General features: G+C 42.1%; 1 protein-coding gene across 11 annotated transcripts in view; it reads left to right on the forward strand.

The window, feature by feature from the left end:
• Window positions 1-17447, forward strand: part of GRIP1 (glutamate receptor interacting protein 1) — a gene marked incomplete at its 5' end in the record, with an annotated part of 731133 nt that overhangs the window by 668884 nt on the left and 44802 nt on the right. For all 11 annotated transcript variants that reach the window (XM_081250285.1, XM_081250289.1, XM_081250291.1 and 8 more), the window contains 4 exons: window positions 551-696; window positions 11895-12039; window positions 15108-15247; window positions 15417-15608. In XM_081250285.1, coding sequence (XP_081106411.1) covers window positions 551-696; window positions 11895-12039; window positions 15108-15247; window positions 15417-15608 — 623 coding nt within the window. The remainder of the gene's footprint in view (window positions 1-550; window positions 697-11894; window positions 12040-15107; window positions 15248-15416; window positions 15609-17447) is intronic.

The raw sequence follows: 17447 nt of genomic DNA on the forward strand, positions 1-17447 counted from the left end.
GTATTAGACTCTCAGTGGCCACCTTCCAGATAGGTAGCATCCAGTTCACCTTTTCTCCCTACTGCAGCCATAGTGAGTTCCCCAGTGCAGGTGGAAATAGCAGAGACACCAGGACTCAGACCTCCCCTAAGTCCATCCCACCTTGACTCGCCTCACTCCCTGTATCCTCTCCTAGTGTCTGGACTGCCAAGGACCAGAAGTGGTGCAACAATCTGGAGAAGCATAAGGACACCCGGGCTGTGTAAACCTGGGCCCATTACCCCCCTTCCTGGAAACCTTAGAATTCCTGGGTGACGCTTATATGGTTGTCCTAGTCTAATTGAAGAAAGCAGAAGAAAAATATTTTTTAATACTCTGCAATGTAATGTCACGGCAGCCATCCAAATTAAGACTGGAAAAAGGGGATTTGTCAATAAAATGCAATTTTAAAAGTTGAAGAATCTTACTTCTTCTAAAGACTACCATAATGCTGCTTTGTGCTAAATGCCTCTTAAATGGCCTGGTTAAGTGCTCATCATTAATCATGCATTTGCTCTGCCTTTACTGTCAGAACGGGAACCCTGGAACTTGGGGATAAATTACTTGCCATAGATAACATCAGGCTGGACAACTGTTCCATGGAAGATGCAGTTCAGATCCTCCAGCAGTGTGAAGACTTGGTGAAGCTGAAAATCCGCAAAGATGAAGATAATTCAGGTATTGATAACCTCCTTAGTTAAGCCTGATTTCTCTAACTGCCCGTCTGTCACCAAAGATATTAGATCTTGGTGTTTTACATACAACAGCTGGCTAGTGACATTGCAGCAGTGTTTTTTTGTAGTTAAGAGGGTCTTTAAATTGGGCCTTGAGAGTGTAGTATGAATTTTAAATAATGGTGCTTTTAAATGATATAATTAAGATATTTTCATTATATAAACATAGCTATATTAAAATAACTTTAAAGATGAAAACTAAATCATCACCTGATACCACCCTAATACAATAGAACTGGTCATTTTCTAGTTGATATTATATACGTAATTATAACCACAGTACATGTTCTCTTTTTTCCTTAGCTTTATAAACATGTTACCATTTTACAAACCCTTAATAGCTATCATTTTAATTTACTGCCCGTAATTTATTTACCATTCTTTTCTTCTTACTTAGATTGCTCCCAGTTGTTTTATTACTGTAGGTGGCACAGTAACTGATATTTTTATGCGTGGATATCTTTATTCAACTTTTTTTCTTTTGAATTATTTCCTTAGGAAATATTCCTAAAAGTAGGGTGACTGAGTCAAAATAAAAAGGGAATTTTTATGGTTTCTGATGAGTCTTGTACCATGTTGCTTTCTAAAAGGGCTGTATCCATTGTTAGTGCTTCCAGTAATGTGCAAATACAGGAGAGCAGTACTTCTCAAACTTGAGAAGGCCTCAGAATCACCTGAAGAGCTCGTTAAAACACAGTTCCTGAGCACTCACCCTAGGTGGGGCCTGAGACTGTCATTTCTAACAAACTTCATCATGATGCTGCTGTGGGCCAAGACCCAGCAACCTGAGTAGCCCCGCAGCAGACGCCCTTTTATCTGCTTTTGATAAGAACCCAAGCTAACTGAAAAAAGTTCATGAACTGAAAGAGCCAACTAATGTGGGGATTTATAGAAAGTGACATATATCTATAACATAAACACTTAATTTAAAAATTTACCAATCTTATGGGTGAAGCCAACACCTTCTGCTGATTGTAATTACAAGTCTTTTGACTTGTTTGCCTAAGTCATACCCATAATATACAGTTTATGATTTCCAGGTTTGGTTTTTGTGTGTTGTTTTGCTTTAATGCAGTGAGAATTTAAATAATTTAAAGCAATCTGAATGCTTACTCCATCTAGATTTTTATTTCCCCAATGTTTTCAAGTTTTTCCTCTATGTAATTAACTGTTGATTTTTTGCCTAATAATCCCCCTTATTGAATCTTTCCAAAGCATTTGATTTTTTCATAGATCCAATATACTCATGTTTCATAGGTTATGTAAGATTCATTAAATTATGTAGTTACAATAACAAGTAAAACTGGCATAAACAGGATTGGGAATAATCATAATTGACTCTAAACTTTCAAGCTTTTGACTCAATTGGTAGCAGGAACAGAGGTACACGGGGTACTACAGAGGGAAACCTATTATTCTGGAACATTCAATGGCATTGGTCAGTATATTTTACAAAGAGGATGGAGAGTCACAATTAATCCAGTAAATTGGTTAAAGGGAGGTTGGTTAAGAGAGTTTCTACTGAATATAGTTTCATCCCAACCAGTAATGAGCCGTTGTCAATGTCCTGGAATCTCCTGGAATCTAATCCTCTAGATCCAGAGTTCGTGGTCATGTCAGGCCTTGTGTTTATGATTCCTATTCAAAGTCAAAACAAGTTGGTAGTTACATCCATCAGTACAGCTGGTAAAGATGATTATATCCAAGTATATTTTATAACGAACGTTTAAAAATATGCATAGATTTCTACTAGTTATTTCCCAAGCAGCTGATTTTCCACACCAACACTTGCATTTCTCTCCTAACAAGCATGCCTCAATGGCATTTTCTTTGGGGGATTTATTTAAAAAGAAGGATAAAGCCTCCAGCATCAAACTGGGTTCTGTCCTAGTAAAGAGGCAAAACCCTGTGGAGAAACCCATTTTGCATGATTTGCCAAACTAAGCAGATCTCAGCTACCTTCCTTGCAGAGTGAAGAAGCCAAGCCAGAGATGAATATGTATGGTGCTTGTGATTGGCGATGTTCCCAGTTCCAAAGCCAGGCTGTGCAGACACACTGGGGGGAGTTTCAGAAACAACAGCTGAGCACTTGGAGAGCCGGATCTTACTTTCAGTTGCTTCTTTCCTTTGGCTTATTTTTCCCCTTTAGACCCTTCGCCCTACAATCCCTATGCCTAATACTATGGTAATGGTCATGCTTGTTAGGTGGGGTTTTTTTTCTAATTTTAAGAGGTCCAATTTTTTTTTTTTTTTTTTTTTCGGTACGGGGGCCTCTCACTGTTGTGGCCTCTCCCGCTGAGGAGCACAGGCTCCGGACGCGCAGGCTCAGCGGCCATGGCTCACGGGCCCAGCCACTCCACGGCATGTGGGATCTTCCCAGACCGGGGCATGAACCCGCGTCCCCTGCATTGGCAGGCGGACTCTCAACCACTGCGCCACCAGGGAAACCCTAAGAGGTCCAGTTTTTAAAATCCTAAGTCCTTCCATTGAAAACCATGCACCTACCCAAAATAAGACTAAATATAGGTGCAAGAGACATATTTACCCAAACCAGATTTTCTCCAGTTGTCATACTAAAATATACACCCACTTAGACACATTTTTATAACAGACCGTTATTTGAAAATTATCATCTGATCATCGAATAGGAAGAATTTGAGTGTTTCTGTATCCTCTTCCCCCATGAGAATATAAGTATAATTTGAGTAACTGAATCCTTTTTTATTCAGAGCAAAGCAAGGGGAAAGGATTATTCAAAATGTAAAACCTGGATATAGACTAGTTCAAGGCCAACTATGTAGATGTAAAGAGCACACACTTTAAAATCCAGCTCTACCACATTTGAGCTGTGTCAGTTTGGGCAAGTTACTTAACCTGCCTGAGATTCAGTACCATTTTCAGTAATGCGCACAAAATAATACCCACCTCGGGGAGCTGTTGTAGCTTGTTGAGAGAGAGATTTCCTGGCACGATCAGTATTCAGTAACTGGGAACTATTTTTATTATTATTACATCCTGAAACGCCTTTCCCCACATTAGTTCTGATCCTTGGTCAAGATATAAATGAGTGGGAAATAAGCATTATTCATGACAGCAGTCACTGATTTTGGAAGTTTGATACCTTGCTTAATCTGAAATTAAGCTGGTGATTTTAAATTGTTGCCATCCTTTGTCTCTGTATTTTAGAATGGTAATACTCAGTATATATTCTTCACTCCCTAAAATATTGCTTATACTAATATTGGACTTTCTGTACCAGTAGACTTCAGGAATCTTCCAGTTCTTTCCTTAAGTGTCTGCTCCTCTCCATCCTTGGTTCTCTGATCAGTTACAGAAAGTTTATAACCATACTTGATATAACTTGGTTTCCTAATACTGCAGTTGAGTTTAACAGATGTTGCTTCAAAACGTAAGCCTCTCTTCCAGCTACAATAATTTTATTGCTCTGCCTTGTACTTTAAAGGAGATGGTACAACTATTCTCAAAGGTTGTTAAAGTCTTTGTTTTTCATTCAGTCATGCCATCAGCATTTATTTAGCATCTGTAAGGTACTAGGGACTGCCAGTTCTTAGATTAAAAAGGACACACAATCTCTGCCCTTAAATCAGTCACCATGTTATAGGAGACATGGAAGAAAATAATCAACAGTATTATGAATGTTCTAGGTGTGTGCACAAAATGTTAAGAGAACGTGAAGGCACCCATTTGTGACTGGGGAGCTCAAGGAAATGCTTCTAACAACCTTGGTCTTGAAAGTATTTGGGAGGCGCTGTTAAAATTAACCAGAGGAAGAGTATGAGCCAAAGGAAGTCAGAGAGTGGCACATCCTAGTAGCAGGTATAGCTGAAGCAAAAAGTTTGTGTAAGGACTCAGTAGTGGGTGAATAGATGGATACACTGAAGCCAGATCATTATGGTCCTTCTAACTATGTTAAAAAATTTGAACTTTACCCCAGAAGCCAATGAGGAGCCATTAAAAGACAAAAAGCAGGGGAACGAGGCCAGGGTATTTGGTCTGTGACCACTGGTTGCAGTCACTTACTGAAGTAATGAGGCATTCAAGAGAGTCTGCATTAACTCTGTTTCTAGCGCTGGCTGGGGGAAGCAGTAAAATAAAATGACTGAGAACACTAGGCTGACTTCACAACTGACAAGCTGGGAAACTTGGGAAAATTAACTTCTCTGGGCATCAGTGTCCTCATCCACAATGTCCATTGAATGCGTCCTGCACATGGCAGTTTTAAGGATCAAAGGAGGCAATATATTGATAGTTAAGCACTCAGCGATAATGAATGGCACCAAGTAAGGCCCAGTGAAGGCAGACTATCAACAGCCATTATTAGGATGCTTTTAAAATTAATTTTAGCTTTATTTTACTATGGCCAAATCTTTTGGAACACCTGGGATTGTAGGGAAACCCCCACCCCCCCATATTCAGCGGCCATTCTCTCTAGAGGAGCTTTTACATCTGTCATCTTTCATTACCATGGGAACATAAAATCGAGTAGAGCCAATCGGTGCTTGTCTGGGTCCAAGCCTCTAGAACCATGGCTGTTACCTAATCCCCAGGCCCTCAGAGAAGCAAATAAGATCTATTGCTTGAAATAAGATCTATTGCCTTGACTGCATTTAGATCCAACGTAGCTGAAGAGGGGAGAGTTTGGAGATCTGAGAAAGAACCCTGAAGCAAAGGAGAGAATTTGGGGAAATTGTGGGAAGAAATACATGGAAGCTTCCAAATCTGTCCCAAATAATTTCTAAGGGTCCGCTTTGTATCACTGCCTTTGTGCCAGTCAAATACACAGACGCTAATGACCTCTCTCTTGATTTAGTGTACCTCACTTCTAATACATAGCATGTTTGTAGAGACTAAAAATTCAGTATTTTCCCTTCACCGGCTCTAATCTGCGTTGAGAAACATTTCCAGGCTGCAACTTGTCCCATCTGAAGCAAATTACCTTTTTACAATTTCAAATAGAGTCTTATGCAAATATAGCCTTATTAGTACCAGTTAAATCTGCCCTTCAAAGATTTGGGCTTTCATCTTTTTTTTTTTTTTCACTTCATCAGTGTTAAGCTGGCTAAGTAATTTGCAGCAGCATTTTTCCCTTCAAATCTAGGTTGAAGTAGCAGAAATGCCCCATCAGAGCAACCAAGAATGATCCTGGCTATGCGAAGAGCAGTGGTAGGGGTTGTTTTGGCAAGAGGCTGGCTGCAAGAAGAAACTCTGATAGATTTTTTTTAAAAAGTACTCTTCCCTTTTTTCTGCTTTATCTCAAAGTAGTAATGATTTTCAAACTCAAGTCAGCATCACAGTCACCCAGAGGGCTTGTTAAAACACTGGTGACTGGGCCCTTCCTCCAGAGTTTCAGATTCCTATGGGTCTGGGATAGAGCTGAGAATTGGTATTTCTAACAAGTTCTCAGATACTGCTAAAATTTCTCATCCCAGAACTACACTTGAAGAAACACTGTCACAAGGCAACCTAATTTGGAGACTTATAAATGATCACTTACATAAGGAAATTCAAATTCTACTCTTAAACACTCAACAACTCCTTGGAACATGACTTTGATAAGGCCAGTAAGGTTGGCCTTTCTGGCACAACAGTAAGGCAGTTGTAGAGAGTATTGTTCTACATGGTTCATTTTCTCAGGTCTGTCCACCTCCAAGAAGTGTAGCCATACTCTGTGAAATGAATTCCATCACTTTTAGTTGAAGTTAACTTTGATTGACCTGTGCATTTATGCATTCCAAAGACCCTCTCCCAAATCCAAGCCTCCCCAATCCAGCTGCCATTGTGGATTCAAGCCAGATAGCATTCATTTTGTTAAACAGGCAGCACTCAGAAGCCTGAAAATAACACTGCAGATGAGTAATGCTGCAATTTTGCATCTGTTCCGTGATCCCATTAATTTTCTTAACTAGAGCTGAGCAGAACAAACAAGTAGGCTGGCCCCCTTTCACCTCTTTTGCTAATAGTGGTAAACCTTCTGTTGTGATATAGAAGCTGTTTATAATATCACTAAGATCTGTTTAGGCTCACTTTGCAACTTCCTGGTGATCCTGCATTCTTCCTTCTCAGAAAGTTTCTGTTCTGGTTCAACACTCCAGTTGCTCCTTTCTAAGCTGGACCAGCCTCAAGGAGAGAGCGTCTTGGAGTGCTTCCACCTCCAAAATGGTCTGAGCATAAATGGCAGTTATCACCTTCCTCCCAAGCTGCAGGGCCTTACCGCTGCCAGTTGGGCCGACGCCCGAGAAGGCAGATGGATTTGGAAGTGCAGCCTGCAGCTAACTCAGGCAGCCCAGGCTTTATTCTCACTCTTTGAATGAGCCTGATTGGGTCTGCATCACCTTGGAGAAGGAATCTAGACCTTGGAGTAGCCGGAAGGGTGACTCACAAAGCTAGGAACCAGTGACTGCCTGCTAACAGGCATTTGTCCTTTCGCTCATTTGTTTAGGCATTTACTGGAGTCTCCTTGGTGCCAGGCATAGTTCCAGGCTCTGGGCATGTGAATATAAAAAATCGTAATTTTCGGGGGCTTCCCTGGTGGCGCAGTGGTTGAGAGTCCGCCTGCTGATGCAGGGGACACGGGTTCGTGCCCTGGTCCGGGAAGATCCCACATGCCGCGGAGCGGCTGGGCCCGTGAGCCATGGCCGCTGAGCCTGCACGTCCGGAGCCTGTGCTCTGCAACGGGGGAGGCCACAGCAGTGAGAGGCCCGCGTACCGCAAAAAAAAAAAAAGAAAATCATAATTTTCAGGGTGATCCTGTTCTAATTAAGGAGACACATAGAGCGAAAAGCATATATACCAGACCATTCATTCCCGATGGGGGCAAAAATTGGTTCTCAGGTATAAGGGAAAAGAATCTGAAAAAAATAGATATATATGTATGTATAACTGAATCACTTTGCTGTACACCTGAAACTAACACAACATTGTAAATCAACTCCACTTCAATTAAAAAAAATAAAATTTGGTTCTCAGGGAGCAAAGAATCTTAGATATTACGTTACAATAATTTGTGACCCTCCAAAGCCCAACCATACCCGACTGACTCTTATTCACTCATATTTAATTTCTCTCATTAGGGAGAATTTAAATTTAATTTTTCTCCTTGATGGGAGGAGAGGAGGCAATAATTTGTTTTTAAAGAAGTTGAGAAACACTATAAAAATACACAGGAGCTGTAGGATCTCATAGGAAAGGTCTCTAGTCTCAGCTGAGGAGCCAGGAAGGCTTCCAGAGATATAAGACATCTGAGCCAAGTTCTGAAGGAAGAGTAGAAATTCTCGGGGGGAGGAAAGACGTCTGCTTCCAGGGAGTAACACGTGCAAGGTTAAAGATGTGAACAAAGTGTTTTTAAGTGGACCACAGGTCATTCAGTGGGGAGAGAATTAGATTGGGTTGGGATGGGAAAGGATAGTAGAAGACAGAGGCTCCAGCACTGTTCATGCCAAGGGGTTGCGCTTTATTCTTCAGAAATCTGGGACCTAACGGAAAGCTTCAAGGAAGAGAGTAACATGTTCAGATTTATGCTTTCAGAATGTTCTGGGGAGAAAAGAGACGGAATTCAGTGTTGGCAGGACTGGTGAAAATAGATGTGGGAGAGAGGGACAAAGTCTGGATCCGAAGTAGGAAAACAATTTAGGAAGAGACCATTGCTGTGAACAACTGGGCAGAACTGACATGGGGCCTCCTCAAGAGCACATGGCAGTAGGATGCTCTGGGAACCCTGCCTGGTGGGCAGATGGGTCATAGGGTCTGGACGAGACAGTGTACAGGCAGCCGTCATCAGCTAAGAGAGTAAGGAAGCCAAACTAATTAAATGTCTCTTTACTCAAGGCATCCACATAGTGTTTTCTAAGGGAATTAATATTTTTTCTTTTTAAAAAATTACTATGAAAATATATTTAAAAATAGAGAAAGATGGTGTAATGAACCAGCCTACATCACCTAACATCAACAGTTAGCAACTTAGAATCAGTCTTGCTTCAGATCTACTCCCACCCTAATTTCCGCACCCCACCCACACACTAAATTATTCTGAAGCAATTCCAGACATCATATCATTGCATCTTGCAAATATTATTAATGTATCCCTAAACAATACTCTTATAAAAGACTTCTAAAACACATAACTAAATATCGTCACAATTTTAAATATTAGCAATAATTCTTTTTAAAATTTATTTACTTATTTATTTATTTTTGGCTGCATTGGGTCTTTGTTGCTGCATGTGGGCTTTCTCTAGTTGCAGTGAGCTGGAGCTACGGTGCGCAGGCTTCTCATTGCGGTGGCTTCTCTTGTTGCGGAGCACGGGCTCTAGGCTCACGGGCTTCAGTAGTTGTGGCTCATGGGCTCTAGGTGCGTGGGCTTCAGTAGTTGTGGCTCGCAGGCTTTAGAGCGCAGGCTCAGTAGTTGTGGCGCACAGGCTTTGTTGCTCTGCGGCATGTGGCATCTTCCTGGACCAGGGCTCAAATCCGTGTCCCCTGCATTGGCAGGCAGATTCTTAACTGTGTCACAAGGGAAGCCCCAAAATATTAGCAATAATTCTTAATCTCCTCAAATATGTACTCAATGTTCCCATCTCCCTGGTTTTCATATACATGGGTAGATAGACAAGTTTTTTTAAAACAGTTGGTTTGAATTAGGATCCAAAAAGAAGTATTCATTGCTTTTGGTTGTAACATCTCTTAAATTTACCCATTCTCGTTTTTGTTTCCAAGTTCTTTATTTGTTGAAGAAATCAGAAATCAACTACATTTTTGTCATAATTTAAATATAGCATCACTTCTTCATTAATATACAGCCATTTTCTTGATTTGCATCTCACCACTATTTAAACTCATTGAGTCCCTAACAATTGCCTTTTGTTATTGTGGCGCCTCAGCTGCCTAACTTAAAATGTTCCTACATAAAGTGGCCTGAAACCATCCTAAACTGGTTTACTCCATTCTGGCATTATTTTGTCATCTTAGGTGCAAGTTGCCAAACTGTCCAGAAATAACACAGGGCACTCACTCCGGGTAACCTGAAGAATGAGCTAGCTGGAACCAATTTCTCCCCCTTCTCCTGGTGAATGGGACTGCACCCCAGCTCACCTTCCTATGGGCCAGTGGTTGTTTTCATCTAGACTAAATTTTCAACTGAAGCTTCCCACAGGTTCCTGGGTTCTGGGCAGCTGGGTTCCATGTACTTGGTAACTGCCATTTCCCACAACTCCCATAAAGAGCTGATGGCCACATCCAGAATGCTTGGTGCCCATTGACAAGGCAGTGCTCGCACTTGCCCTGTAAAGGAGAAGGGCAATAAAAGGGCAGGGTCTTCCCACTGGCACACACACCCACGCTGAATGGCCAGCAGAGTGCCCAGTGGTAACTAACACTTAAGTATATCAAGGTTTACTAATCAAATGACTCACCTAGAATTTTATGCAGAATATAGTTGGTGGCACAGACTGCAAAATATGTGTAATCTGTCCAGTAATACCCTATTCATTTATGTCAAAGCCAGTTCTGACAGGTGATGATGTATCACAGTGTAGGAAAAGTTAGACTTTTGACTGTCCCTCCATTTTTGGTTACTCTGCATCCTGGTGCTTCTCTCAGCAGTTGCTTGGCAACCCATCACCAGCCTGTTGGCCACAACTAAGGTAGAACCCTCGAAGAAGTGTGTAAACCATGAAACAGAGCCGTTGAAGCAGTGGAGGATTCTCAGCCGCCAGTATAAATTTGAGTCTAATGTTGAAGATGTTTATACCCTAGGATGTTGATTTAAGCATTCCAGTGTGTGGTAGATGGTCTTTATTCTCTATGTATGGAGCTTCTTCTTCCTCCACTGAGGGAGTGGAGGCAATGGGTACGTCCCAGAGCTCCCAATCTGTGGCCAGAAGTGAAGTAAGTGCTGGCAGGAAAGGACACATCGCTTCCTACATTTCTCTATAGACATTTCATTTTATATTCATTATAATTCTTCACTGCACACACAGATAATTGAATTGTTAATTCAAGCTTTTCTATTCCTCCTTAGTTTAGGGTCTCATATCATAAATGAACAGCTGCTCATTGCAGAAATGTGACTGTATTAATGCTTCTCCAGGATACAGCCTGACTATAAAAGCTGACTGTTTTGTTCAAGTATCTACTGGACCATTTCATTGTATCCTTAGGTACAGCAATGAACAACTTCTTAACCACTCACAGCTCCCAGGCCCAACGAATAAAGCAGGAAATGCTCAAGAACTTTCAGCATGTCATAAGCAAATAAAACCCTTTGAATTCTGAGACTTCATATTTGCAACTTGGATGCAGTCAAAATACCCAACCATGCGAAAGGTGTCCCATGACATCTTTCAAGCCAATGCTTTAGGCAGACCACACTCACAAATGTTTTCCTTCATAGGAACATTAAATGGTGAAACTTAGCTCACAAGAGTGTGGCAACCCGGCATGTGCTACTGAAATGTAACTTACATGGCTCCTAGTCTCAAGAACAGCAGAGAGATAATCATTCAAACGTCTGTTTTACTATCTGTGTATTTGTGAATAAGATTCACAGATTTTGTGAATAAGATTCACATTTTAAGACACAGAGGAACAATAGGTAAGGGATTCCAGATTTCCAAGCCCGACTTAACCATGCATATATTAAAGTTTGCTCCAACCGTGAGTTAAATCAACTTTTCTATATTGAGAGTTACCTTGCTTGTAAAGCCTGAAAATAGGTATTGCGGAGCCCAGTCTCTGTTTACTGCGTGACTCTCTCCACCCATATCACCTCCTCAGTGGTGTGTTCAGTCCACAGATATTCGTGGCACACTCACAAAATGCTGGGCAAGCACTGTGCTAGGGAGGGACATTGTCTAAAGGGCCCGCAGTGCCGGCTGGGTAGCTTGCTCACAGATTAAAATATAGGTCATCAGGCAGAGAACCCCTTCCCTGACACTGATAAGAACTGCATCCCTGTATTAGAATGGTATATCCTACTAAGGAAATGCTACTTCCCAAAATAATTATTTTCTGAGACACAGTGCTTTGATGATGATGTTTTGAATTTCTTATTTTATGTATGAATCAATGTGTCTTTTTACTCTGCTTCTTCCAAAGAAACCAATTACGACTTGTTGGCATTTATTGCAGATGAGCAAGAAAGTTCCGGAGCAATTATTTACACCGTGGAGCTGAAGCGCTATGGGGGGCCCCTTGGCATCACGATTTCAGGAACTGAAGAGCCTTTTGATCCTATAATCATTTCAAGCCTCACTAAAGGAGGGTTAGCTGAAAGGTAACATTCGAAGCACCTTCAACAATTATCTGTCTGAAATGGGTTTCCTTCCTCACAGCCACATAAAAGCATGCTCCCCTCTCCTGCTTGTATCTGTTGCCTTTTTCAACTCTGCACAGAGGATTGATTTTAGAGCTTGAAAACTCTCAGGCAGAGCTCTGACTTGATTTTGAGGGGCATGTTATAGGCAGTTAAAAGTGTCCTGGGCTTAGCATTGATATTAGTCTCCAGAAATGTGTAAACCGACCACAATGGACTAGAGGTAAATTTATATTGTGTCCATTTTGAGAGGAGGAGACTAAAATTCAAGGAGGTTAAAAGGCTTGTCCAATTCAATTCAGCAAACATTTCCTGAGCCTCTGTTACCTGACAGGTACCGGGCTTAGCTGCTGAGAGGGTGACAGAAGCTTCGTCTTCAAAGATTTCAGGAAACAGTGCTGTGACTTAATAACATCTTGAAATTTGGAATGCCCATTTGTTCCTTTGGCAGTTTGTTTCCATTGGCATGCACCCCACCCCCATTATACTGTATTTCTTTCCAAGACATGTTGTAGGACATATTCCAAACCCCATAACCCGACCTGTCCTCCAGTAACCTAGCTCAGGAGTGCACACACACTGTTCATGCTGACACTTGAAGACACTGGTGTGCAAAACAGAGATATAGCATCACAGAATTTTGGAGCTGCAGGGTACCTTAGAAATCAGCTCATCCAACATCCTCATCAGTCAGGTGAGGGCACCGAGGCAGCTCAAAAAAGGCTGCCCTGTTGGAATTTCATATTCTGATATTAACAGAGACACCTATGATATGGTATTCTTCAGGTGTCCCCCTGTCCTAGGCTTCTCTGTTAGACAATGAGGAAAAGGTTAATATTGATCTGATTCAGCAACCTCCTGGTCAAGTGTTCTATGGCTTACAGCATGGCTTTTTTTTTTTTTTTTCAGTTTCTGCTTTATAACAAAGTGAATCAGTCATACATATACATCTGTTCCCACATCCCTTCCCTCATGCATCTCCCTCCCTCCCACTCTCCCCATCCCACCCCTCCAGGCGGTCACAAAGCACCGAGCTGATCTCCCTGTGCTCTGCGGCTGCTTCCCACTATCTATCTACCCTACGTTTGGTAGTGTATATATGTCCATGCCTCTCTTTCGCTTTGTCACAGCTTACCCTTCCCCCTCCCCATATCCTCAAGTCCATTCTCAAGTAGGTCTGTGTCTTTATTCCCGTTTTACCCCTAGGTTCTTCATGACATTTTTTTTTAAATTCCATATATATGTGTTAGCATACGGTATTTGTCTTTCTCTTTCTGACTAACTTCACTCTGTATGACAGACTCTAGGTCTATCCACCTCATTACAAATAGCTCAGTTTCGTTTCTTTTTATGGCTGAGTAATATTCCATTGTATATATGTGCCACATCTTCTTTATCCATTCATCCGATGATGGACACTTAGGTTGTTTCCATCTCCGGGCTATTGTGAATAGAGCTGCAATGAACATTTTGGTACATGTCTCTTTTTGAATTATGGTTTTCTCACGGTATATGCCTAGTAGTGGGATTGCTGGGTCATATGGTAGTTCTATTTTTCATAAGCTGGAGACTGTTGTTTTTTTTGGCCGTGCCGTCACACAGTTGTGGGATCTTAGTTCCCCGACCAGGGATTGAACCCAGGCCACGTTAGTGAAAGCACCGAGTCCTAACCACTGGACTGCCAGGGCACTCCCCAGAGACTCTTTATGGAAGAATGAATTGATCTCTTTTTTTTTTTTAAAGGAAAAAAAAATTCCTTGAGAGTAGATGCATCGGTAGACTTGTTAGGCAGCCCCTCATAATCTTTGTGACCCAGTGTCACCTCCGTTGCCCCACTTGCTGCTGCCCAGCACTGCTGCCCGCCGACCCCAAAGCAACCTGGGGTCGGGCCACTCAGTCACAAGCAGGCTGTGAGCTGGGCTTCCTTCACTCAGGATATTTCAAGTGAGCCAGCACCCCAGAGGCTAGCACATGGGATTCTCACTCTACATCCTTCTACCCAGGTGGAGAGATCTGAGTGTTTAAACCTTTCCTGAGTTTGACTGCTGTGAGTCTGCCCCTCCCCCATCCTGTGCTTTCAAACAAAGATAGACATGGTGAACATCAGAATCGTAAATTTCAGTCTGCTGGTTCAGAATCGGGTGAGAATGGGATGAGAAGGGAAAAGATCAAAGGTTTATCTATTGCTCAATAAATTAATTTTCTTTTTCCACATTTCAAGCAGGATGTTAAGCCCTTTTACATGTGTTTTCCTATTTAGCCCTCAGAGCTTCCCTGTGAGATGACTATCCCCATTCTAGTGATGAGGAAATTGACCCCTAGAGAGGTGAAAATAAGGTGCCCAGGTCACACAGCTGGTGGGTGACAGAGTTGGATTCAAATTGATTCCTGGGGACTCCCTGGCAGTCCAGTGGTTAGGACTCCACGCTTCCACTGCGGGGGACACAGGTTCGATCCCTGGTCGGGGAACTGAACTCCTGCAGGTCGCAGTGCGGCAAAAACAACAACAACAACAACAACAACAAAAAACAGATTCCTGAGTTCAACCTTTTTCAATTCTTGGAATCACCACTGGGGGGTGGCGGGGGGCCTGCCACACCAGGGTCTTGTGTCTAAGCCTTGCTTCCGGTAAGCTGGGATGCTGACTGACTGTGTTCAACACTTCTAAGTCTGTAGAAAGAAGGACTGCTCCATGGTAAACATCACCACAGTGATTGTCCCACTTTGTTCGTTTCCTTGGGATTTTTAAGAGGGTTATCAAATGACTCAGCTTTCTTGGAATTTAAACAGCCCACAAGTCCATTTTAAATACTAATTAAAACATTTTTTCTGATTTTATTTGAAACTAAAAGGTAATTCACAACAGACACAGTTATCTTGTAACATTGTTCAGGAGAAGGCAAGGAGTGACTTCTAGAGACCCTTGCCAAGTCCTTATTATTATGAATAAATAAAGTATATCAGGGAATTTATATTCAGTAGCATTCAGGGATGATTTCTACCTTTCCTATTATTATTTGGTGTTTCAGAACTGGCGCAATCCACATAGGAGACCGAATCCTAGCCATCAATAGCAGCAGCTTGAAAGGGAAGCCTCTGAGTGAAGCCATCCATTTGTTACAGATGGCAGGAGAGACTGTCACCTTGAAAATTAAGAAGCAGACAGATGGTGAGTGGGTTGAAAGCCACAATTAAGGATTTGCAGTGCATTTCCTTCCCTTAAAGAATGTGCAAATGTCTACGTGTTTGTTTCTCAGGAAATACACAGCCAGGGAGTGTTGAAGTATCTTTGGATATAAATTTTCTGTGGTACTTAAGCTCCTTTTCTGTCTTTAAAGCCCAGTCAGCATCAAGTCCCAAGAAGTTCCCCATTGCCAGCCACCTGAGTGACCTGGGAGACGTGGAGGACCCGTCTCCAGCACAGAAGCCAGGCAAACTCACCGATACGTACCCCTCCACTGTGCCCAGCGTGGACAGTGCCGTGGACTCGTGGGATGGCTCAGGAATAGAAGGCAGCTACGGGAATCAAGGTATGTCCTAGCCGTGGGGTACAGGAAATTTGTCATTGGTGAAGCTCAGGTTTCTCAAAGATCCACCTTCTGCTCCGTGAAAAGAATATCTTTATTTTACTTGTGTCTGCATCAATGTAACCATAGTGAACACATTGAATATGGTCGCCTTTCATCTCCTCCTCCTTAATGCTAATAAGTTATGACCATCTATCCAACACTAGCAGGCCCCCATAGACCTACTGCCGTCCAAGTGTTGGATCCAGAGCTTGTCCTTCGAGCACAGATTAATATGAGGCAAACCACACAATAAATCGGGTCACTGAAGACCGGCCCCATTGTCTTACTTTTTTTTTTTTTTTTTTGCGGTACGCGGACCTCTCACTGTTGTGGCCTCTCCCGTTGCGGAGCACAGGCTCCGGACGCGCTGGCTCAGCGGCCATGGCTCACGGGCCCAGCCGCTCTGCGGCATGTGGGATCTTCCTGGACCGGGGCACGAACCCGTGTCCCCTGCATCGGCAGGCGGACTCTCAACCACTGCGCCACCAGGGAAGCCCTGTCTTACTTTTTTTTTTTTTTTTTTTTTTTTTTTGCTGTATGCGGGCCTCTCACTGTTGTGGCCTCTCCCGTTGCGGAGCACAGGCTCCGGACGCGCAGGCCCAACGGCCATGGCTCACGGGCCCAGCCGCTCCGCGGCATGTGGGATCTTCCCGGACCGGGGCACGAACCCGTGTCCCCTGCATCGGCAGGCGGACTCTCAACCACTGCGCCACCAGGGAAGCCCTGTCTTACTTTTTTAGCAAGTTTCCACAAAGATGGAATGAGGAGAGCAGGGGATGTGCAAAGAGATGAGCCAAAGATTTGTGACCCCATTTATTCCTGCCTCTTCCCGACTTTTCATGGAAACGTGTAGGGGTTTCCCCCAATGCTCATCATTAGAGAGTTGTAATCATAGTATATTAAAGTATATTGTAGTTCTTTCTTCACAAACATCATCTTCATGGGACGAAGTATAACCTATATGAAAAGGTAAACCTCACTAACACAATATAAACACACAAAAAGTATTAGACTGAAGACAGAGTATAAACTAAATGCTTCGTTTAAAAATATGTTTCCTTCTTAACGATACTTAGCATCCAAAGAGAAGTGTGTCAAAAATTCTCTCTATTTCTCCTTATCTGAGCCTTACCTTCTCTCTAACACCCTGTATAAATACCAGCCTCTGAATCCCTTTTCTGCTCTTGGTTTAAGTCAGAGAATAAAATACATAAACAGTTTGGAGAACATGTGTTCGGGCGGGAGGGTTGCTTTGTAAGAACTTAGGTAACCACTTTTGAGGAGAGTCTGTATCCAGTTTGCTCTCTTCCTGGTTCTAGTTTTTTTCTCTCTGCCTATGTCACTTTCTGTTAAATCCCAAGAAGGATGGACAAAAATGAAAAGAAATGATATTTCAAAGTTATCAAGTCATTACTTGTTAGAGATGATACTGGAGTTCGGTGGAGAAAATATTTTGGTTTTCTTTTTGTTGTTTTGTTTTTTTAAAAAACAAGAACATTTTATTTAATTTTTAAAGAAAATTCGATTTTACTGGTTTATTCTTATTCAAGACACTATATATTTTAACAGCTTTTTTGAGATATAATTTACATAACATAAAGTTCACTGTTTTAAATGCACAATTCAGTGGTTTTTTAGTATATGTACAGAGTTGTGCAACCATTACCATAATCTATTATAGAACGTTTAGTGACCCCAAAAAGAAACACCATACACATTAGCACACACCCACCCTCTCCACCCAAATCCTAGGTAATCACTAATCTACTTTCTGTCTCTATAGATTTGCCTATTCTGGAC

The sequence above is a fragment of the Mesoplodon bidens genome (genome assembly GCF_964165515.1).
Source record: "Mesoplodon bidens genome assembly, chromosome: 11".
Classification (NCBI taxonomy): domain Eukaryota; kingdom Metazoa; phylum Chordata; class Mammalia; order Artiodactyla; family Ziphiidae; genus Mesoplodon; species Mesoplodon bidens.